The 25,073-nt window shown below is 39.3% G+C and overlaps 1 protein-coding gene across 10 annotated transcripts in view; it reads left to right on the forward strand.

Moving 5' to 3' along the window:
• The first annotated feature begins 8,331 nt into the window (after positions 1 to 8,331).
• Positions 8,332 to 25,073, forward strand: part of hspg2 (heparan sulfate proteoglycan 2) — a 93,776-nt gene continuing 77,034 nt past the window's right edge. For 4 of the 10 annotated variants that reach the window (XM_038721910.1, XM_038721911.1, XM_038721916.1 and 1 more), the window contains exon 1: positions 8,332 to 8,811. In XM_038721910.1, the coding sequence (XP_038577838.1) occupies positions 8,725 to 8,811 (87 nt within the window). In that variant the 5' untranslated portion in view covers positions 8,332 to 8,724. The remainder of the gene's footprint in view (positions 8,812 to 25,073) is intronic. The other 6 variants (XM_038721913.1, XM_038721914.1, XM_038721912.1 and 3 more) reach the window with 4 other exon arrangements.

The raw sequence follows: 25,073 nt of genomic DNA on the forward strand, positions 1-25,073 counted from the left end.
GTGACGATTCAAAGCACTCAATTTATTTATTGTGGAAGTCGATACAAACTACAAAGAGTGAGAATGATTTCTTCTGAAACTTAAACCACATCTAAAAGTTTAAGCTTATGTTTGTTAAGCAAATGTTTATCTCCACATTTCCTCAAATGAAACATGAATGGTCAGCTTTACCTTAAAGATTATTGCCAGTATGACTGTGGTTATTACACTGCTTCATGGTAATGACATGTTTCCCTAGAACAATCCACAATGATTGCAATAAAGAGAGCCATTAACAAAAAATTTGTTGCATCACCCGGAGCGAGTCCATGTCCTCAGGATCATCTCAGCTCGAAGACTACAAATTTATAATGAGAAGTCTGCATTAAAATTAGAGTAGATTGAAAGACGTGAGCATTTATCAGACAGGGAAGGTTAAACAAAAGACACCATTATATGGCAATAGTGTTGTCTGACGTGACACATATCAGGGATTAAAAGTCAGAATATCTCTGTTTCTTACTAAACATTTCTTTTGAAATTTGTGTTTTTCTTGAGTTAAAAAGAGACACGTTTTGAGTTGGTTCTATTTTTACTTGGTGCTTGAGTTGCACCTTTGTATCCACTGCATGGAGAAGTCAGTCTTCGATGTTATGCCCCTTCTAACTCCAGTAGAGGGCACTTAATGCTCAAGTATACTGTGTTCAGCTAGAGAGATCTTTTTTAATCAAGTCTGCCACAGTACAGGTGCTGGTCATATAATTAGAATATCATCAAAAAGTTGATTTATTTCAGCAGTTCCATTCAAAAAGTGAAACTTGGATATTATATTCATTCATTACACACAGACTGATATATTTCAAATGTTTATTTCATTTAATTGTGATGATTAAAACTGACTAACTAAAACTAATTAAAATCCCAACTAATTAAAATCCCAAATTCAGTATCTCCGAAAATTAGAATATTACTTCAGACCAATACAAAAAAAGGATTTTTAGAAATGTTGGCTGACTGAAAAGTATGAACCATGAAAATTATGAGCATGTACAGCACTCAATACTTAGTTGGGGCTCCTTTTGCCTGAATTACTGCAGCAATGCGGCGTGGCATGGAGTCCATCAGTCTGTGGCACTGCTCAGGTGTTATGAGAGCCCAGGTTGCTCTGATAGTGGCCTTCAGCTCTTCTGCATTGTTGGGTCTGGCGTATCGCATCTTCCTCTTCACAATACCCCATAGATTTTGTACAGGGTTAAGGTCAGGCGAGTTTGCTGGCCAATTAAGAACAGGGATACCATGGTCCTTAAACCAGGTACTGGTAGCTTTGGCACTGTGTGCAGGTGCCAAGTCCTGTTGGAAAATGAAATCTGCATCGCCATAAAGTTTGTCAGCAGCAGGAAGCATGAAGTGCTCTAAAACTTCCTGGTAGACGGCTGCGTTGACCTTGGACCTCAGAAAACACCAACACCAGCAGATGACATGGCACCCCAAACCATCACTGACTGTGGAAACTTTACACTGGACTTCAAGCAACGTGGATTCTGTGCCTCTCCTCTTCCTCCAGACTCTGGGACCTTGATTTCCAAAGGAAATGCGAAATTTACTTTCATCAGAGAACATTTTGAATGGGTTTTGTTTCACAATCCTCTCCAGGGTGCGGTTATCCCTATTGCTTGTACACTTTTTTCTACCACATCTTTTCCTTCCCATTAATGTGCTTGGACACAGAGCTCTGACCGCGATGACCTTTTGTGTCTTGCCCTCCTTGTGCAAGGTGTCAATGGTCGTCTTTTGGACAGCTGTCAAGTCAGCAGTCTTCCCCATGATTGTGTAGCCTACAGAACTAGACTGAGAGACCATTTAAAGGCCTTTGCAGGTGTTTTGAGTTAATTAGCTGATTAGAGTGTGGCACCAGGTGTTTCACAATATTCTAATTTTCTGAGATACTGATTTTGGGGTTTTCATTAGTTGTGAGTTATAATCATCAAAATTAAAAGGATTGAACACTTAAATATATCAGTCTTTGTGGAATGAATGTATACATTATACAAGTTTCACTTTTTGAATGGAATTACTGAAATAAATCAACTTTTTGATGATATTCTAATTATATGACCAGCACCTGTAGTTCTATTTTCTACAAAAATAAGGAAATATTGCTTTGGATGACCAAGAGCTTTCCATAAAAATATTTAATTCTTATTAATTTAATACGTAAAACAATGAGTTGAGTGGAACTATGTTTCAGGAACCATTAAGGACTCAAAAATATGTGTTTTGAGGGCATGAAAATAATTAATTTAATGCCTATTGTAATAAAATCCTACAAGAGCTCTTTCTCTCTGACCATCTCAAGTTCAGATGAGTTGTAAGACCTAACGTGCAGCATGTCCTAGTACATCACATCACAAACTAAACGGCGTTGACAGGGCAAATCTAAATTATCTGTCATCAGGACCCTGGAGAGGTTATCTAAAAGGGGACTAAGTAAAAAAGTGTGTGTAAAATGCAACAGCTTATCCTACTGACTATACCTGCACTTGCAGTTTGTCCATGAGGAAAAAGATACACATGTTTTGAAGTATCCCCTGATGAGGTAACGCTATCCAATGGTGGAGCAGATGACCAGTGCATGTCACTTCGGCCGCATCCAACTGTCTGAGTGTGTCCGATGAACTGAATGCCAGAGCCATGCTACTTACCCATAGGAAACACTCTGGTGTCCTAGGCAACCTTTCCTGGTGCGTTTGTTTGAATGTGTGTATTATTTTGGTTAATTATAGCACAGTCTTTTGGATGCAAGTCACAGCTATAGATAGAGCTGACTTGTAGGTATGTCTTCCTAATCTAAACATTAAGACACTGGACTGTATCCTTCAGGAAAATGCTGCCACCAATGCTTGATGACTTGTTCGTGAGGGTGACATTCTCTCATTTTACCAGCAAAGTTAGCTGGGGCCATATTGAATCCTCTTGACCATTTAGCACTTTTTATTTCACACAGACACATCCGATCATTGATTGTATTCATGTATGTCGCAAATTAATAATAATATCTGTTTAAATAAATGCAATGTGATGTTTTTACCAAATCATGCAGCTGTAACTTCTAGTGATTTAGTTGATTTCAACACCAAATGTAATTTATTCGGATTATTTATAAACAGAGTTGCAAGATGTATGAATGTCCTTAATTATGGGTGTGCGTTGAAATGAAACAGCCATTTCTTACTGTGAAATTAATAGCAACTTTTCTAATTAAACCTTTAAGGATAGGTGTCATCTTCGGCAGAAAATATTTACAGGCTGTGTAAAATTTGGTTTAAGTTAGTTGTTGCTATTCTTTGTTGGTGTCTGACACATAGTACCTGTTAATTTTCAAGAGTAGATAAAAAATGTTCAATTTGTAAAGTGATTAAAAAGACATATCCTTGTCAAGACTTTAATAAACTGCTCCTATCAACAAACTGCAATTTTGTGGAGTTATTTGGTGAAAATGAGGGTGAAGGCAAGGAAAGATTTGACCCATATCTGAGATTTGAGTAAAAAGGAAGGGGGAAACCTCCTGTGTCTTATAACTTGATGTGTATCAGAGTCCAAGGGCGTTGAACCCCACTGAAAGAGGAAGCATTTCATATTCTTTGGCTGTTGCTCATTGTCACAGCTATTTTCTACAGCTGCAGCTCCAGTTGGCAACACACACTGTTCTTTCACTACACTTCCTTAATGTAATAGACAGAGCTGCACAGTGCCAGAGTGAGTCATTTGACATCTTTACCACCATTCCTCATGGCTGAATCTAATAATGTGTGTGGAGTGCAAGCACAGCAACTAAAATGGGAGTCCATCTGATTTGGCTTGTGCTTGTAGAACACTCCGAAACTTAACGTTATGAAGGATCGTCCCTGCTGGATTAAGTTGTCTCTATAAAGACATAAACCTGTTAAATAAGGTTGACATTAATATCTGGATTTGGTTATTTGCTTCTATACAATAGCCAGTTCTCTGCCCCAGCATAAATCTCAGCTCACCAGCTGTGTTTGCACTTAAGTCTCGACATACAACTTTAGCATTACATTGTGTTCATAGCATTACTCTAGATTATTTAGGCTATATATACTGTAAGCACACCAGTTAAACAGTAGTGTACTTTACTAGACCCCAAACACCAACTGATGGCGTTCGTGTAGAACACAGGACTTAGTCAGTGTTGGCAACGCAGTGGAGGATGCAGCAGTATTCTTAAGATTTCTTTGAAGGGTATATTGGTTTTGGGGCCTATAATAATAGGCTGAGACAGTTTTTTTTACTATGTTTGACACATTTTTCCAGTACTTTTCTGCTGACAGGAGAAAAGGGAGGAGTCCCTAAATCAGACCACTGTGGTCGTTGAGATGCTTCCAGGATGCATTCACTGTCAAAGACCAGAAATGACCTCTCTGTGGTATTCAAGAAAGGTCTTAAAAGCAGAGGAACACATTTCTGCTCTGAGGCCTGCAGTTTACTTGTGATTCGGCATCAGAAATAAAGCATGTGCTTTTTATATGGTGATCAAGAATATATCATAAACATGAAAGCTCAGATATGAAATAATAAATATTGCAAAGGTTTATTTTTGACATCCTAAAGCAGTGGTTCCCAACCTTTCTGGCTTGTGACCTCTTAAAATAAAGATAAAAACCGTGTATACTTGTTGTGACCAGCTCACCATAAAAATCTCAATAATTTCTTGAAGTTCTCTGAGACATAAAATTATCAAGTAATTCACAGGAAGAAAGCAAAGATTAAAATAAAGTCTGAAAAGTAGAGCTTTGGGTGGCAATTTTGTTTCGCTTTTTTCTCTCTCAGACCCTTCCAGATATCCCGACCCACAGGTTGGGAACCACTGTCCTATTGTGGGTCTGTGGGTATCCATCTATTTCCCCAAGGGCCTATGACTTTTCCTCATCATGCATTGGTGAGTCTGTCCACAGTGAGATCGATGCAGAATTTAAAGTCTCGTCCACTCAAAAATATGTTTTGCTTTTTCTTACTTCACTTGGATGTTTGAGCTTCACTGTGCAGAATGTTGCACAAGCCGAGTTTGATGCTAAAAGGCTGTTTTCACACTCTGTCCACTTCAGGGGGAGTGTTTCTCTGCGCTCGACTTAAATTTGAGTTTAACACGTTTTTTGTAGTAGATGCAGTTCTACAGAGTTTATTTACAAATGGTGCAACTTACAATGACAGCGAGTCCAAAACAAGGCAAAAGAACTCCAGCATGGCTAAACACAAATACACAAGCCAAAAGGTAGATAATCCACATGACACCAGAGAACACAATAAACAGTGCTGAAGGCTCAAACACAAACTGAGTATGAACAACAAACAATAAAAAGACAAAGACTTATATACACAAGAAGGTGGAGATAATGAGATACAGGTGGAAACACAGGACAGAACACTGAGAATTGTGAAGTAGGAGACATTAAGGGGGCCCTGCATTGGAGGGACCTGTCCAGGGTGTACCTCGCCTTTCGCCCGATGTCAGTTGGGATTGGCTCCAGCCCCCCGCTACCATGTATGCAGGATAAGCGGTTGACGATGGATGGATGGATGGATGGAGACACTAAGGGGGCTTTCACTCCTGAAACGCGCCACGGTACTCATGTTTTGATATATTTTGATACATTCGGTTAGTTTTGGTTTGGTTTCCCACTGCAGTTACCTATCCAGCACACTAAAGGACTTTACATGACAGGACTTGCCTCACCATCCATGTGGACTGCATCTCCCTATACCTACTTGCCAGGTGTCATTTACACTGGGGACGATGGGGACATGTCTTTTTGAAACGTCTGATTTTGTCCCCTCCACTTTTTTAAGACATAAGTTGTTAAACAAATGTTATGAATATATCTCTTGCAGTTAAATAACAAAAGAAAATGCCTTTAGAAAGGTTTATTTGCACATTAAGAAAACATGCAATGCAATTAAATTAGAGAAGAAATAATGTGCATTGTCCAAAAAAGGAACTTAAGCTAAAAAAAAACATGCTACTGATTATAAAATAACCCAAAAGCGTGTATGCACCAGTCAGTAACTTTAACAACAACTTGACACAGTTTCTTTTTGGCTAAGTATTCAGTTCTCTCCCTTTGAACATGACAAAAGAGGGGTTAAGAACAAATAATACCTACATATGTGTTGTCTCAGCAAGGATGATATTACATAGGCCTAATTAAAGCTGATCAACAGGAGAAACAGATCTGAAAGCAGCACAGAATGCCTGAGAGCTACACTGCTTTATATTCTGTTATATTTATATATTTTAAATGTCACCAGCCAACAGAATTTACTGTTGCCTTTTACATAAATTAAAAAATTTCCACCATAAATTGGTGCAGAAACATTCACCAGAATGCAGGAAATGAATGTTCATATATCTCAGCATTGAAGATATCTTTAAAACACTTTTTAAGGATCTTTTCGTCTCATTCTCGTGAACTTAATATTGCATATCGTGATGTCTCACGAGCTAAGTGTCTCTTCACACCCCTAATCTGAAGCCCCATGTCCCCACCACTTTTCAAAAAATACTTACCGTGGTCCGGGGGGAGGTTTTCACACCTGTAATTTTGAAACATTAGAACTTTGGAAATAGATTAGATATTTTTCAATGGGAGAGGACTAGATGTAATAAAAAAATAAAAAAATAACTTGGTCATTTAACCTTTTTATAACATAGCTTCTAATTAGATTGTAAAAATGCACATGTGCTACATTCATAACATACCAACCAACTCGATAAAGCAGTATTCTGTTCATCTCCGTTTTAGCCTATTTTGGTGAGCAAATGAGAACAGCTCCTTGCCATTTCTATACAGAGTTCAGCTTTTAATTGGAAACAGCTGTTCTCTCATATCTTACACGTGTTACAGTGTGCTCTTTACACTGGTTACACAAATGGACGCAAACATACAGTCCCCCAAGCAACTCCTGACCTCAGTCCTGATAGGTTTACCACTTATTTCTGTGTGTGCTTTATATTTAGGACATGTCTCTGATGGGACAGCAACACAGGACAGTTAATTGTGCTTCTATTTTTACTTGATGCTTGAGCTGGGCCATTGTATCCACTGCATGGAGAAGCAATTTTAGTCTTTGATGTAATGCCCTTCAAACTCCAGTAGAGGGCACTTAATGCACAAGTATAGGCCTACTATTTTGATCTCTTAATCAAGTCTGCAACAGTAATTCAATTTTCGAAAAATAAGATAATCTCTGTCGTTTAATGACCAGGAGCTTTTCATGATAGCCACCAAGCCATTCATTTATGTGAGAGGTTGAAAAGAGTAGGACTATATTTTAGGAACGCTAGTAAGGATGGAAAAATATGTGTCTGGAGGGCATGAAAAGTATTCTACAGACTAGGAGCAGATTTATTGCCCAATCAAAGAAAAATGGCAAATCTCTGAGGATTAGTTCAAGTACACTTTATTCTAGATACCATGGCACTAATCTTCACAGACATACATAGGTACTTGTTACTCTGCAGATAACTATATTCTATTTGAACTGTATGATCATTAATCTAGTGCACAATAGAATTAGCTCCACCATGACAATATTAAAATACAATTAAATTAATGCATAAAAATAAATAAAACTCAAATAGGCCTAATAGCCTACATATATACAGTGGTCTGAAAAGTAGCCCACTCAGATCTCTTGTAGCAGTAGCACAGTGTAGAAATACTCTGTTACAAGCAAAAGTCCTACATTGCAATTTTCTCCTAAGTTAAAGTAGGGCTACAGTATGAGCAGGGACATACAAGAACCAAAAGAAAAATCATGTCTTATATTAGGCTACTGCATTATTATTACTGATGCATTAATGTGTATGGCTACATCACTTGAATGCAGCTGGTAAAGGCAGGGCTAATTTGAATTAATATACAGCACTAACTACCAGGCCTGCAAGTACCTCAAAATTGTATATGACTACAGGACTTGAGTAATTGTACTTAGTTACTTCCCACCACTGCATATGTAATGATTACATATATGTAGCCTATAGTAAATATAAAACAATGAAAAATGATAATTTTGCCTAATGAGTAGGCCTACTTTAACTTTTCATAGTATACCTAAGTTTTGCTGATACATATGTGCTTTTACTTTGAAATGACGAATGCAGGTCTTTTACTTACAGTAATGTGTTAAGATTTGTCAATACTTCCACCACTGTGATAAACTCAACATTTATTATAAATATACTACAATAGCATTTTCTCAGGAGGCGGCACGTGTGAAGAGCTAACATGGGTCTGACCTGTTAGTAGCCTACCTACTAGGTGGCGTCTCCCCACACTGGGATTAGCTCTCTTCTCTTTCAGCACTCCCTGAATTCCATTCCGCCTTTTACTTTTTCGGCAGTGCTCTCTCTACCTCTCTCTCTCTGCTCGACTTCGCAGGAGTGCGTTTAGTCCACAACAAGTCCCAAGTTTCGGAGTGCTCAGTAGAAGAGTTTGGAGACTCTACGAGTCGATACTTTAGGTCCGACACAAACACACAAATAAATAAAAGAAAAAACAAGCGCGAAAAAGGATCCGTTTTACCTGTTGATGAAGTCCCGACGCAGAGGAGCAGTCGGGTTTCTTCACAGAGAAGAAAAGTCTGAAAAAGGTGCGGGCATCATATCGCTCCAGCGGCCAGGAGGAGTAAAGGACCTCGGGTTTTCCTTTCCCCCAGCATTTGCAGCCTATGCTGGGTTGGTGGAAAATGGGCACCCCGACTACTTCGATCTGTGGACTTATCCTCTCTTTGATACTCACATGCCAGCTGGTTACTGTAAGTAAGCTCAAACTTTCTCTTTACTCTTTCTTTTAACTTTAAACTCTCTCCGCTGTGGATTTTTATGTTCCATTCACCCACAAAACTGACCTGAAAAGGCATTTATTCCCGCAGGGATTAAGTCAAATTTACAAATAAGTGCTTTAATGTCCTGTTAAAGGCAAAAGAACAGGAAAAAAATGGGTCATGTGTTGATGTTGCTATTTATGTTCAGTAAATAGTGTGGTCTGCTGGTGCAGGGCTGCTGACATGCAAGTGGGCTGTATAACAGATTCCAGCCCTCAGTGTAATATCATCATATACTGTAAAGATACTTTTAAAAGTAATATGACAAACTGGAACCTGCTGTTGAGTGAAGTTGGGCTAAGTTTGTCCATAGAAACAAGCTATTCATAGTCTCCCTGGAGTTCTCAATGCCTCAACCTTCTCAAACTTAGTCAGGCCACATTTTGCATTGCCTACACTGCCTTTTTGTTATTACATGGGTCTATGTATGTAAGTGACTTTATTTTGTGACATTTTAAGTAAAACCTATATGAAAACGTTTGTCCTTTGTGTCCTCACACATTTAGACTGGCATTTTTATTTATTTCTTGTCCTTGTTAATGAATCAGTCATGGAAATCCTTAAGAATAAAAGTTGGGGATCATTAGCAAAAAAAATGTGCTTTATCTTCTTAAAAGAAAACGTTGAATCCACTTGTCCAGTGCCATTCTCCTCCACCCAAGATCTACTGCAGTTGGGAGACTGCACCATATTGGGAATTTCTTTCTAAGTTACATCCTCTGGTTTCATCAACTTCATTAACATAACTGACTTTGACGATTAATCGATAATAAAAATATTAAATGTGTCATCTCTAGTATACTGCCTGCGCACTGTTGGTAATTTTTTCGAGCACAATTAATTATATTTTTATTCTGCAATATCTGTGGTATGAATCATATAGACGATGAGCGTTGCCTTGCTGCTGAGAATAGACATCCCCCCCACCCTCCAGAAATCCTGTCTGGTTTCTCACCTTTATGCCCTCCAATAAACGGAGCTGTCATGGTTGAGATATCTGTGACTCCTCTGTGTTGATTTGATCTGAAGCAAAGCCTTTTTGAATGATGGGACGTAGTTGCGGTGACCAGCAGACATAAATCTTTCACCTGCTGGAGTATATGAGCTGTAATATTTCAGATTCTAGACGTTTGAAAAGCTATAGTGTTGAAGACTTCAAGGTATATAACGTCCAGCTGTGACATGCTATCGAGCGTCGCGCCTTTCCTGTGGATGACATGATCTATTGCTTTGCGTCAGTTCACAAAGTTGAGGCAAAAGTTGCATTACCTGCATCCTCGAAGTCAACACATGTTACCTTCAATATCATCAGTCCATTAAAGCTATCCAGTCCCCAGAGGACTATCATCATCAGCTGTGTGCTGACAGTGGAAGGTAATAGGAGGTGGCCTCTACACTTAAACCACAGCCTTGATTGACTACTGGGCTAACAATACCAACAAAATTGAATTATCTGGAACCACAAGCATCTGTTTCTTGCATCATGAATATGAACTACTACAGGCGGACTGTCTCTTGAATCAATTAAGTAGGTTACACGTACTGGTGTTACTACGGGCCCTCCCTCTCCCCGCTGGAATGTCAGGGTCATGCGCGTCAACACAACATTCAAAGTCAATAAAAACTCTCAGTGTGTAAGAGCTCTACATTGTGTCCCCTGTGTCCTGCTGTGAACCACCAGCAGTACTAGTGTGAGAAATGATCTGAGTCAAGTGTTTTTACAGCTTAAAATTCAATAAAAAAAACAACTGTAAAGAAGGATACTCCCAAATCTGTTTTGATTTATGTTAGTGTTTTACAAGTGAAAATGGATTGATAAGGCCAGTGGTCTGTGTTCCCAGTCTAACTTAATCATATAAAAAAGAGTGAGGCCAATTTGTTTTCTGATGTATGACATCAGACCAACTGTGAGCACCACTGCTGAAAATTTTGGCACAGTGATCTCTCCCAGTATAGACAGTCATAAGTGTCCCCTGACTTCACTGGGGTTGGGGGAAGGGCGACCTGGATTCCTATGACTATATAGTCTGCAGAGCATGTGTCATTTGTGTAAATTGTTCTCTCTCTCATTCTGTAACTCAACCCCTTCATTTGCTTCTAAATGTTATGCAGCGACAGTTGATGTGATGATGTATTTAGTCTATGCTGGGTAATGTATTGACTGGGCAAGGTGGTTGGTCTCTTTGTGTGGCACTTTGTCGTTTCAGTCCCCACTACCTGGTGTTTAATTCCCATTCAGTCGATGAGGACTCTATGGAGTTGCAAAGCACAGTGCAAACACCAACTCCACTCCACAGTTTGAACAGTGAGGAAGTCTGCCCCCGCCAGACCCATTCACATAATTGCTTGAAGGCTGGGTTCAGTCAACATTGCATTGTTGAATTATAGCCACAGGAGAGGGGCCATCTTGGTTGATGGGACAATGCTCCACTGAAGTGGCTCGCCCCCTCCTCAAGCACATTGGCACATATGGAGTGCAGGCCGGGAGGCTGGCATTTGTTGACTCTGCAGTGAGGTGTGACTTGGGCCGGTATAGAGGTCAGAGAGGTGAGCACTCTGAACCTGAGTCTGCTTCTGCAGTTCAGTGGGGGTTCCTCATGATTTATTCACAGCCAAGATTAGCTCCCACTGCAGTTTTCTAAACTTTTCACTTAATTTGTGTGCAGTTGCACATCATGTTTTTTTTGAGTCTTGCCACCACTTGACTTCCCATATTAAATGTTTTGCATGTATTTTTGCAGAGCAGTCATTCCAAAGTTTGGGACACAAAAGCAGAATTTGTTGACCATTTCTTATTTTTTGTGGGTATTCCTCTACTATTACAATAGCCTAGTTGCATTAGAATAGTTTGTACTTCTTTGCCCCCCCTACAGAGGTCAGTTTTGATTTAGCTTGTAGCTCGGTATAGTTAGAAGGGCCACATCCTCCTGTTCCCGACTCAAAGGAGCATAGCCTACTCTTACATTACTTATGATGCTGTAGAGTTTCATATTTTAGCCACTGGTTTCCATTCATTTACCTAAAAGTAAACTTGTCCAGATAACATCTAGAAGTGAACATCATGTATGCATTTATTGTTATAAAAGTTACATTACTGTATCATACTAATGCAGTGCAGGGTTTTCAAATTGATTCGCATTTACATCTACAAGCTTTGGAAAATGGTCAGCATTATGTGTGAAGTATGCATGATTATTAGTAAATTAGCTAAAATAGTGATGGTCCTGTAAGGATCCACAGTGTGGCCTCACCCCACGCCTGATTTCAATGCTCCTGTTTTTACTTCTTTTGATTCAACATCTTTTATTGTATTATTAGAGTATAATCAACGCATGCCTGTTCTTGAAGAACCATGTTTCCTCTTAACCTCACAGATCAGTGTGCTGTGATACAAAGTTAGAATTTAGATTGCAAAGACGCATCAAAGCCTTAAAGGTGTATACAATACATTCACCTCATCTTTGCCTGGTGTACACACACACACAAACTAATGTCTTCTGACAATACACTGCGCTCTGTGGCTGCATTAGCGTTGAGCTTTCATGTCCCAACGTTGTGTCCGTGTCGGACAGAAGAGCCGACTCCAAACACAGCTGCACCTCAGCTGGTACAGCAGCAACACTGTGCATGTACTGACATGAGCATGCATACTCTTGAGTACTGCCTGTTTTGTACAGTCTATGGTTGTAACTAGAGACCCACTCTTTCTATTCACACCTCTTCACACTATTCTGAAGTCATCCATCAAACCTCCCTGATAACGCACCTGTCTTTTATGTTCACAATAGAACACAATGCATTCAACACAGCTCCAAATATAGAATAGGTTAAAAATTATTAGCAGTGCTTGTTATTTACTGTAAGATCAGTGTGGATGTTGTGCGGCAGTGATTTAAGTGGTCATCCTTTAACTAAACAGGCCTAGCTTGGGTGAAAAACTGACTTACTGAAGTGCCTGTGAGCATGACTCTAAATTACTACCGGTTTTGCTCTATAGTGAACCCTGTAGTCGGACCTCTGTGCAGTGCAGCAAGTACCTAAGGGATTTCCTGGCAATAGTCATTAAAATAGCACATTCACTGTGCACATTTTATGAGAAGTATTCATATTCAGAAGTTATATTGAAAATACTGATTGCAGACAGTTGGCCTTTGCTCCCTTAAAACATACTTACATACATACAAGTATATCATTCTTCATTCCTGTGTTATGGAGCTGCAGGTGCAATAAACCAAAGTCCTCATAGTCTTATAAAATGTCTCTGAATAAACCCAACAGAGTTCATGGGGAGGTCACAGGATGTTTTGAGGACACAGCACAGTCTACACCCGAAGCAATAAGAAACCTCTAATCGAACTATTTGTGGTAGAAAATCACAAATGTCGGATTCTTTCCCTTGCCATGTTCATTAAGCATTTGAATAAGGAGTATTGGAATATAAATGATATTCTTGTGAAAATTAGAAAAAGGGACATATTTGTTCAAATTGAAAAAATGTTGAAAAAAGTGTTTTTTCTTCCTGTCACTCATTTTTAAATAAGTGCTGAGCAGGTCTTTCGTTAGATGTACTTTCATGCCAACAGTCACTCTGCTCCTCTGGAAATAGTGAGCTTTAAATCTAACACAAGTCTCTCAGCTTGATAAGAAGAACAAAAGAATGTAATAGACTGGTAGACTGTTTTCCCCATTTTAAACAGCCGTCTTCAATCTTTTCACATTGCATTACCGGGCTTTTCCCCAGGCGGTAGCCCAGCTCACACTCATTTGAGATTCATTGAAATGCTAACTTAACTGTATTGCACTTTCCCTTTGAAGGTGCTCTATAGTTGTCTGTGCCCTATTGAATCTGCCATTGTCTTTGCTAGCGACATTGATGTGAAGTCACTTGGGCATTCTGCGTTTTGCTCAATGGAGTTGCTGCATTGTCTTGGATGGTCCCTCCCAACTTACTGTGATGGGGGTTGCTGCCCTTTCCACCCAAGACGTTTTTGTGTTTTTTTTCAAGGGTACTTAACTTGGCGAAAGGAATGCTATCATTCTTTTCTTGTCCATTGTCTTTCACAGTCAGGTTTGACCCTCACATCCCGTGTCTTATCAGAGCTGATGATTTCTCACTCCCTGAGACTAGTAGCACCCTGCCTCCACTTCCTCTTACTGTACAACAAGTTTCTACATGTGAAACAGAAAGGCTTCCATCTTTGCAAGACTTTATTGTAACCTTAAGAAGATGCAAATTCACCTAAGCTTTTGTTAAACCCTTAATGTTCACAGAGGGAGGTTGGCAAGTGGAATTTTGCAGACTTCAGGGTTTAATGGCTCAGTGAAAAGTAAATAAAGGGAGAACACCTGCTTCCCCTTTCTGCTCACTTTTGTTTGTAGACGATTGTACAAGGTCGCTGCTCTTCAGGAGCCTAATTGGGTGACTTAACTGGATGACAAATGAAAGGTTTTGTATGCTATGAACACCAGTGACTATTCTTTGCTTTTATAATACAGCAAATCTGAAAATGGTGAAAACTAAAAATCAGCTTTCCTAAAACTCACATCAATTATTTTGCTTGCCTAAGATAAAATATTATACATATATAAGTAATATATTTCTACATTTTCTGGTATTGGACCAAAACATGTGTTTTTTGTCTTTATTGGATTTGTAGAAGTTAACACAGCCATCAACCACAGCTAAAGTCTTTTCCCGAAATAGCATTATGTCAAAACTCATCAACCCATAAGTCCTTCCTCTTGCTTTCTCCCGCTATTTGAAAATACAAACAACAAGGTATTTAAGCTAAGCAGTCTGATTTTACATTTCTCCTCATCCTACTCGAAACTGCAATACAAGAACAATGCTGTTTCTTTATTTCCATTTCTTTAACATGGCTCATCAACTGATGAGGATGCTGACCTTTTGCCTGGCACATGTTAGCTCTAGCCTCAGTCTTTTAGCATAGTATCATGTATGTAGGCACCAAGTGCATATCCTTTTACACTTTTACAGACCTTTTACATGAGTCTTATTTTACAACTAGGCCGGAAGCATTAAAAAGTCAGAAGGAGACAGAGTTTTCAACTGATTAATTAAGCTAATGTTAACGCTAAGATTCTTGTGGCCGTTCCATACACTGGGCATGTGCGTGCCGGTGTAAACATGAAGCAGATGGTCTATTCCGTAGTTACAGATGATTTGGCAAAAGAATAAACTACAGACAAAAAACCATACCAGATTTTTTTTTTGCATGGACCAATAATGAGCTGAGACTGTTACTGAATGTAATACGGGAGTTAAAAGCGACTGTGGCGGTGGAAAACAGAAGTCGTCGCAAACGGCGACATGCACAGTAGCTGCAAGTGTAGGCAGATAAGTGTTATTTGCATGGGACAGAATATTTCAATAAAAATACCAAATCAAAAACTCTGTCTGTAGCTGTTTCTGCTTTCCATGACTTATAAGACCCAATCAGAGAGCCAAGCATGAGTGTCTGCGTCATCATTTCTAAAGTCCTCCGTTTTTGCCCGTCTGTATTAAAACGCTACCCAGAGTTTTAAAACAAAAAATGTGGTCAGCAGCGTTTTCAGACTTCTCCGTTTTAAGTCTTCGTTTTCGCCGTTTTAGTCTGAACAGGAGGTGCAAACGTAGCAAAAGTCTGCATTTTAAAATGAAAATGTGGTAGTGTGGATGGGGCTGAAATCAAGGACCCATTGTTTTAAAATTGACAAAAAAATTAACTTAGGGGTTAGGTCATAGTGCACGTCAATTTGGGTTATGAAAAGCTCTTGATACCTTTTTACTTAATACCGACATAGCACAAATTGCAAAAAAATTCATGTCAGCCTTTGAAGCCACTGTTAAAATACGTGCCATATTGCTTCTGGTTTATGGAATAGTTCAGTTCTCATGTACTGCCCCTTACTGAAGCTGCAGAGGCCCTCAGGAGAGACAGGAGGAGAGCTGCACCAGTCTGGTCTGTGTTATCATGTCAGCTGTCGTCCCAGGAGACCTAACAACTCTTTTACTTTGTTATACACACATCCACACATTTACGCACTTTGTGTTCTCAAAGGAATCTCAAGGGAACCCTCTGTCCTTTTCTTCTCACACTTGCTAGTTGCTTTTTTACTGTTGATCAAATCTCTGAATCCTTGCACATTGTTAACATGTGGAGTGGTAAACCATCATATTTGTTGTAGAATACTAATTTAAATACCTGCCTGATCGCCAATGTCTCCAGTAACTAGGAAGGCACTTTGGATATGTGATTGGCTCCATGATGAGATATGGTTAGAGCTGAAAAGCAAATGGGTTTGTGGTCAAGAGGCTGCCAGCAGTCCATTGTTTTGGTGCAGTGAATTGTGGTGGTCGAAAACGTTTGTCCCTTGCTGAGTCACCATCCTGTTGGGGAAATGAAACCTGGAATTATCTACAGGACAAGAGGACCCCACTTCCCCTGAAGCAAAGTTTATTCAGGCTTTCCTGTATGCAGTTCAGATGTCCTGCTCTATATATGCTGAAAGAAATAACCCAGTGTATTGTTGTTTCCCCAACCCCCATACCTATATTCCCCCACTAAAATCTTTTTTTCTCTCTGAAGTATGTTTATATTTGAAAATACCCATAATCTCTAGTAATTCTACCTTTTCTGCATTCATATCTCAAAAACAAACATCTCCCTTGTGTCTTCAGTCTTTTATTCATGTAATAAAGACATAGAGGTATTTCTCACAGATTTTTTTTCATTGCACAGCAAGATTTACTTTATTTGGAGTGTCTGACAGCTGGTCACAGAGTGTAGTTATAAAGCTGTGCAGAAGTTTTCACAAGTTTTCATAACTTGGCAAGTAACACACTGGAACTGAGGATTAATGAATTCCCCAGGACCTAATTATGCCAAAGTACAAGCCCTTGTTTTTATTTTCCTCTCTCAGCTAGAATGTGATATTTGAATTTCCATCACAGTGTCTCAGTGTTTCAACTGAGCCGAAGTGCTTGGTTGGAAATATTTTCCATCCAGGTTTGCTACTTTTGAAGAAGCATGTTCCTTTCCATGAGCCAAACTATGTTGTAATGGAAAAAATCTTTGATTCACACACACACACATTCACATATTGTATTTTTAATGAAAAGTAAATATTACTCACAACATATCACTCAGACTTTGACCTGATCTCAGGCTGTATAAATGAAGCAGAAAACGTGGATCCTTTGGCTGTTGCAGAAGTAACACAATAATACATGCTCATTGATAACTGAATTATGTAATGTTTAATATTACAATAAATGAAAACAAATTGTGCTAATTTTTAGAAACAATCATTCGAAAAGGCAGAAAAAAGGAGGCTTTATATTTCTAGTTGGTGACCGTTGAATTTGACAGCTGAAATGATGACTGTCTTTTCTCATTTCATCACCTGTAGCTAGCAAATTTAGGTAACTGAAAACACTGCCCGGGCATTCTTGTATTGCAGTGTAGAGCTAGTTTAGTCTAAGTATAAGTATGATAAGTAAAAATGAAAGATTAGATTGTTGTTTTTTTGTTCCCACATAACTACATCTACTTATTCATGAAGTTAGCTTAAACTCTTACTCTCATGCGGAAGCGAGGTTGTGCTTGTTTAGTTTCCCTTACTACCTCACTGGACCGTTGCTCTATTCTTTTAAACAAGTGGATGTGTCCTCCAGTTGATATAGTCTTCCTAACAGTCTCACTACCAAAAAGATGCATGTTTTTGGGAAATGGGGTAGGAGCAGTACAATAGATAGGGGTGATACAGTCCCCTCCAAAAGTGTTGGAACAGTAAGGCAAATTCCTTTGTTTTTGTTGTTCACTGAAGACATTTGGGTTTAAGATCAAAAGATGAGTATGAGACAAGAGTTCAGAATTTCAGCTTTTATTTCCTGGTATTCACATCTAGATGTGTTAAACAACTTAGGACATACCACCGTTTGTATTAGATCACAGCATTCTTAGATGAGCAAAAGTAATGGAACAAATAATCTAGTAAATATCCAGTAAATAACATTTAATATTTGGTGGCATAACCCTTGCTTGCAATAACTGGCTCAAGCCTGCGAACCATCAACATCACCAAACTGTTGCATTCTTCATTTGTGATGCTATTCCAGGCTTTTACCGCAGCTTCTTTCAGTTCTTGTTTGTTTTGGGGTGTTTCTTACTTCAGTCTCCCCTTAAGGAGGTGAAATGCATGCTCTGTTAGGTTAAGGTCAGGTCATTGACTTGGCCAGTCTGAAACCTTCTACTTTTTCCCCCGATGAAGTCTTTTGTTTTGTTGGCAGTGTGCTTTGGGTCATTGTGCTGCTGCATGATAAACTGAACTAAATGTTAATGAGTGTGTTCCAGAGGCAGCCATGCACGCCCAAGCCATGACATCGCCTCCACCATGCTTCACAGATGAGCTTCGGATCATAAGCAGTTCCTTTCTTTCTCCACACTTTGGCCTTTCCATCACTTTGGTAGAGATTAATCTTGATCTCATCAGTCCATAAGATTGTGTTCCAGAACTTTTGCGGCTCATCTCTGTACTTCATTGCAAATTTCAATCTGGCCTTCCGATCCTTCCTGCTGATGAGTGATTTGCATCTTGTGGTGTGGCTTCTATATTTCTGCTCTCTGAGTCTTCTTCCAACAGTGGATTGTGATACCTTCACCCCTGTTGGTGAGGTCGTTGGTGATGTCACTGATGTTTTGGGGGTTTTCTTCACAGCTCTCACGATATTTCTTTGATCAACTACTGTTGTTTTCCTTGGCTGACCTGTTCGACGTCTGTTGCTCAGTACACCAGTGGTTTCTTTCTTTTTCAGGACATTCCAAATTGTTGTGCTTGCTTTGCCCAATGTTTGTCCAATGGCTCTAGTCGATTTTCCTTCTTTCCTCAGCTTGACAATGGCTTGCTTTTCTCCCATAGACAGCTCTCTGGTCTTCATGTTGGTTTATCCTCTTTAACGGGAAATACAGTCTTTATAGGTTTGAACCAAGGATGAAAACTTAGACTAGTCATGCAGAGATATTTAATGTTTGGACAATCAACCTAAAAGGCAACACATGGGCAACAAGAAACATCTGTCAGTCACATGTTCTGATAGTTTTGCTCACTTGAAAAATGGGTGGGTTCAAACAAAGGGTGATATGTCCTGAGTTGTTTCTCGACACATCACATCTAGATGTGAATACCATGAAATTCTGAACACTTGTCTCATACTCATCTATTGATCTTAAACCCAAATGTCTTCAGTAAACAACAAAACAAAGGAATTTGCCTTACCGTTCCAATACTTGTGGAGTGGACGGTATGTGAGAACTTGTAGGAATGAAAACCAACCCATTGATACAAGTGGAATGTGGTTGAACACTTCACTAGATTAAAATCACAACTCCTTCCTTTCCTGCTGGAAACCATCACCCTTGAGCCTTCTGATCAAACACACATCTCTTGAAGCTAATCCAGATCACCAGCAGGGAGAAGTGAAGGATTTCTGATTACATTCTTATTCATGTAGTGTATGGCCACAAAGACTCCTTAACTACCTCACTGATTAAAGTAGCTTAGCATCCATCATGTGCCCAGAGGCCGGACAGTATGCGAGTCTAACCAGTACCTGGCAGGCCTATTGAAGCTGAAGGTTGGCCTTGTAAAACAGTTGGTAAGGCAAAGGGAATTTCTGTGGTTTTAGACTAAAGTGGCTGTATATAATTTTCTCTCCACCCAAACCATCTGTTGATCCCATGGAATGAGGAGTCATCTAAATACTAAGCCTAAAGGCTTGTTTATATACTTCTGTAAGTTGCCGTTTACTGTCTGATCAGAGATGGCATAGATAGAGACACCACAGATGAGGATATCTATTGGAAAAATAATATTTTGAAACCCAACGAAAAGTTCATCACTTGTAAGATTACTGACAAAGCGTTATTTAACTTCGGTGGAAGCATGAGTCATGAGAAGCATGTGCTGTTGTAAGTAGATGGTGATCACCAACAATGCCTTAACAGCACCACATTCAAGACCGAGCTATGGGAACAGCAGCTGTTTTTTTTAAAATCAAAAATGAGCACAGCTGTTGGGATGTTGGTTACATTTTGACACCAAGTCAATTTCAGATTTATTTCCATGATCTCTTTTTATGACCATGTGAGGTACACAAGGGATCTGTTAATCTAAATTACAGCTCTTGGTTGACCCTGATCTTCCGTAATCATCAGAGACAGTGAATGCTTCACTTTTCTGTTCGTCTTTAAACAGGCAGCACCTCCAGCCAAGTCAGGCAATTATTGCTTTAAAAGGGGTAATTAAATGGTTCTTCCCCTGAACTGAGGGCCTGTGTGATGTATGTGGACTGTGAGCACATAGAGGAGACTCTTTCAGCTGTGCCAGAATGAAGAGGCCCTGTCTTTCCTACAAGCCTCCACCTGCGGAGGCTCTGTTATGACCCTGTCATGGGTACAAGGAGCGTAGATGGGGCACACTGGGGCTAAAATTTGGCACAAAAACTAGACTGCAGACTGAAGTCAGATTCTCTGGCATAGACATCAGTCTTGCCTTTTGGGCACATGGTTAACTCCAGTCTGTTGTTTCACCAGGGCTTTCCTGGTGCAGAAAACAAGATTTGAGGGAGAAGAATGTACATAGATGAATGAGAGCAGAGTTGTTTTTTCATGCCTGTTTGTTATTTAGAATAGCCCAGCCAGACAGGCAGAGATTAGGGTCTGATCAGCCCTGGGTGCTGTGTCTCTGAGGGCAAGTCAGCACTATTGCTGTAGCCCAGGGTACTGGTACTTTATATCATATACCCATTGGTACTTCATATCATATACCCACCCAAGATATAAGCCTAATCTACATAAAAATGTAAATATAATATATGTAATTGTATGTAATATATGTAAATGTCCTGCTGTTCTGTCTTTTTGCCAGTTTCTGAAAGCTTTCGGTAATGGTGGAATGACAAACATGTCCCGTTGCGTTGGTCTATACAACATTTTAAATAACACTGTAACAATGAAAAACAATAGCTGTAACAAGAACTGTTCGTAACATTTATTCAAAATACCAATATATATGCTGTATATGTTATTTTCAAACATAAACATTCATTATATTCTAAGGGATAGCATGCATTGTCAGTCATGGCTCATCTTGCTCCCATCCATCCCCCTGGGCAGCAATATTTTCAATTAAGCAGAGGAATGAGTGCATTTTATTACACTTTTCTTCATGTAAAAAATGATGTTCTGTTTTTGCTCATTGTCTGAGACAGCAAAGATTTACTGTGAAGAAATGTCAGCAGGGTCAGACAGAGTGATGTAACCTCAACGGTGAAAGCTGAGTCTTAAATTATCAACTTTCTGTTCTTTTTTCCTTGAAAGGTCATGAACTGGCTTGTGCTGACTTGTCCATTAACACAGTGATGAGTCACCCTTAGAACAGACTGCCTTTTCTCGTACACCTGACTAGTTCACTTCGCTGATAAACCGCTGGAGCGCTGTATATTTTCACACAAACACATGGGGGCCCTTGCCTATAATTAACTCTTATTATAGTAGGAAATGGATCCTTCACATCTGCTTCCAATGAATGGCCAGGTTAGCCCTCCTGCTTTCTTGTATTATTGCATAAAGTCCTGGCAAACAGATGTCTTTGTAGGTGTGAGCAAACCTTCAAATTAAGGCCTGTTTGTTGAATTATGAAGACAGGTGAAATTTGTCTGTCAACTGTTGAGAGGAAGATACTCCCAGATGTCGGCCCTCCGGTTTTATTGTGTAGTTGGTACAAAGCCCAACACATTCTCTTAAGTCTATATGACTTGAATGTAGACTGTTATTAAAGTGAATTTTCTGGTTTTGTTTGTTTGTTTTGTTTCCCCTTCAGCGTTTTTTTTTTTTAAAGCTGGTCACTCTAGAAAGAACAAAATCACAAAAAATCATGGTGCTGATTACAATTGTAGCCCATTTAATGAAGTCACCCCATGTATTTTCAACAACATGGGTTGCAATAGGAATGCGGACCAGGTGGATACTTGTGTTTGGGGCCTTAAGTAATGACAGTATTTATACTTTGGTGTGATCCATGATCTCGAGTCAGGAGTGCTTCAGTCAGGTAAAGTTAACTATTCAAGAACACAATATAGCTTCTCATGTCATATGGTATTGTTTGACAGTTGTTGTTTTTTAAACATCCCAAATATGTTAACAGTTAAATTAATGTATTAAGGGCTCCTGTTTAAGTGCCACTTCTTTTTCAGCTTAACTGCTGACTTTAATGTCCTGCTTCTGGCTAATTGTAATGGGAGCTCTTTACAAAGCACAGGCATGCTCTGCTGGCAAGGTAAGCTACAATGAATGGGCTCAATAAAGGTTTGTGGTCCCAATTACCTACCCAGTGGTGGGATTACTGGTCATTAGTTTAGACACAAACATATTAATGAGGTGTTTCCATTTCAGTAACTTTGACAAAAAGTAATTTAATCGCAGATTTAATCTTATTTTTGTATTTTTAGCCATCTTTTCTTTCAATTAAGATGACGTAAAGTTTACGTTACAGCGTAATTGTCAAAATATGGGAACATATTTTCTCTGCTAGAAATGCAGACATGTGGCCTGTCTAATCAAAAACGGGAACAGCAAATGTATTCATAAAATAGGTTCGGACTACTTGCAGAGCCAGATGGTGAACTACTGTGGTGGATGAGCTCCTGCTAACATGCTAGCAAGCTGGTAAAATGCTAAGAGTTATTTAAGAGGGGGGGGGGGATCTCAGACCTAGCTTGCTTGCTAACTGTCGCAAGCTCGGTTGTAACATGACAATATGTTTGCCGTTTTGGTAAGCGCTTTGTTTGTACTCTGATAGATAGAGAAGGGTCAACGGCATGAAATTTGCATGTGAAAGTTCACAAGAAGTTGAACTTGACGTAGAAAAGTTGCATTTACCTTGCCCCTACAAGGTGATTCTATTGAAATGAACTGATTTTTCTGCATAATTTCACAGTTTAAATGCTGATGTGTGCTGGCCTCTTTAATGAAGTGCAAATCTTTTAACAAATCTCTAATTTAACCATACAAACCTTTTAAAGGCAGTAGACAGTTGTAATCAACACAGGTTCTCGTACCTCTATTTTCATTTTCAAATAATGTAGGTAGTTTTAGATCCTATTGATGACTGTGGACTTGTCTAATCACTCGCGTACTGGTGCCCTCCCTGTGCACTTCATAATACATCTGGGTCCATCTGTATTGCTGCTGAGTTAAAAAAAATAATACTATTAAAATAAGATCTAGGTTGTGAAATGTCAATACATTTGTCTGTATAGTATGAATATTTGGCATTAAATCTGCATCATTTTCTTTATAGTTGCATACCCTAGTGATATTAAGTAACTTGAGTAAAGTAATACAGATGTGCCATATTTGCTGACGTACTATAAACTCACAGTTATTCATTTTGATCCAGTCTGTTTTTGTCTGTTTACTCTGTAGTAAATGCTGTCTTTGCATTTAGGTATTGTTCTACTCTGAACATACGGGCAGGTTATTTTTGAGACTATCTTGTGGAGGAAGGGTAAGTGATGTAAAGGAAGTGTTTAATTTAGCTATGGGATTTTATCTGGCCCTCAAAGACTAAGATCCAGCAGGCGTGGTCCTGTCTGGGGGAATTCCTTCCCATGTTTGTCAAGGAAAATGGGATAGTTGTCAGGCTGACTGAAATGCTCTTTTATCTGATTTGCTATCCTAATATACATGATTGGGATTTATCTACATAGCCAAAAACTGCAACTTGCTGTCTGAGTTAGCATTTAAACCAGATGTACTTGAAATTTTTATACTTGTTGACTAATTGTATTAATCTGTTTGTTCCAGAGGTGATCATTTGCTTTTTTGTTTAATCAATCTGTAAATCACGACAGCTGAAACCACATCACAACCTTCTCTTCAGTCTGAGTGATTGGTGAATGATCCCTGCAGGAAAATAGTCTAGACAGGAAGATTCCCAGTCTAGGTGAGTTAATATACTGTAGATTATTTTGCTGATACAGTCAGTAACTAAATACAGAATGTCTTAGCTTTTACGAATGGCTCATACTGCAATGTTTAAACAGGATAAGTAGTGATGATTAATGGAAAAACCATTAAAAGCTGTAACATGGATATAGGAGTACAATTAAAAATACCAATATCTGTGTTGATGTATTTGAATGTTTCAGGATGTTTCACTCATGTATGGTAAGACATTGTGCTAGACATCAAGCCTTCAAAACTGTAAATGTGAAAGATGAAGTCAGAGAAGTCTTAAGAGGCTCTTGTTGAGCCCCTTGTTGAGCCCCTTGTTGAGCCCCTTGTTGACCTTGGACATAAGTAATGACAGGACTACTGTTTATCTCCCATCCAGCAGCTTTTCCCTGGGCCCTCATTCATGACCATATCTTCATCCTGCACTCTCTCAGTTTGCTTATCCAAAGTCTGCTCTGAGACTGACTAAGGTTTTGGCTGGCTTGGATTTCCATACTTGTTTCTAAAGTTGGAGCCATTGCAGCAGTACAAGGAACGTCTTGTGCAAATGTTCAACTGTTGAAACAACAGCTGCCAAAACTTGTTAAAAGTTTTAGCCAAGTGATTATTCTCATAAATTCTTCCCATTAACAAGGGAGCCAATGACTGCTTCTGTTCCGACAAAGTAGACATAGATACAGAAGTTGTAAAGAAAGACATAGAAAAGATGAAAATAAAACATGAGCCTAATGGAATGGCCAGTGGTTGCCCTGAGTAATACAGGTAAACTAATCCTATTTATAGGGCTGGGATTTTCTGACCGGCAAAAACAAAAGCGCTTTACATCAGGAGAAATCCAACCTTCACATCACTCGGATTCCCCAGATCCTTCTCCTTGAACCAGCCTCCAGAACATAATCCGGTTCTTTGCAAGTGTCCTGCCCCTTGATCCTTTGTCATGGGGTGTCAGAGGGAGTCTTGAATCAAGGATTTAAAACTGAATGGAGAAGGTGAGAGCCAATCAGAATGAAGGCATTTTATGCTGACAATGTGGGCACCTGATTCCCTCTCACATGCACAGGCTTCAGGAATGTTCACTTTTCTCTGCTTTAGGGTATCGTTTAAGAAGTAAAGCTCGCTGACTTTTTGGAGGGTGGTTAAGATTTGTCTTGATCCTTGGATTGGGGGAAATAAATG

This window comes from Micropterus salmoides, unplaced genomic scaffold, assembly GCF_014851395.1.
Source record: "Micropterus salmoides isolate LMB-PRFRI ecotype aquatic unplaced genomic scaffold, ASM1485139v1 Ms_hic_scaffold_16, whole genome shotgun sequence".
Lineage (NCBI taxonomy): Eukaryota > Metazoa > Chordata > Actinopteri > Centrarchiformes > Centrarchidae > Micropterus > Micropterus salmoides.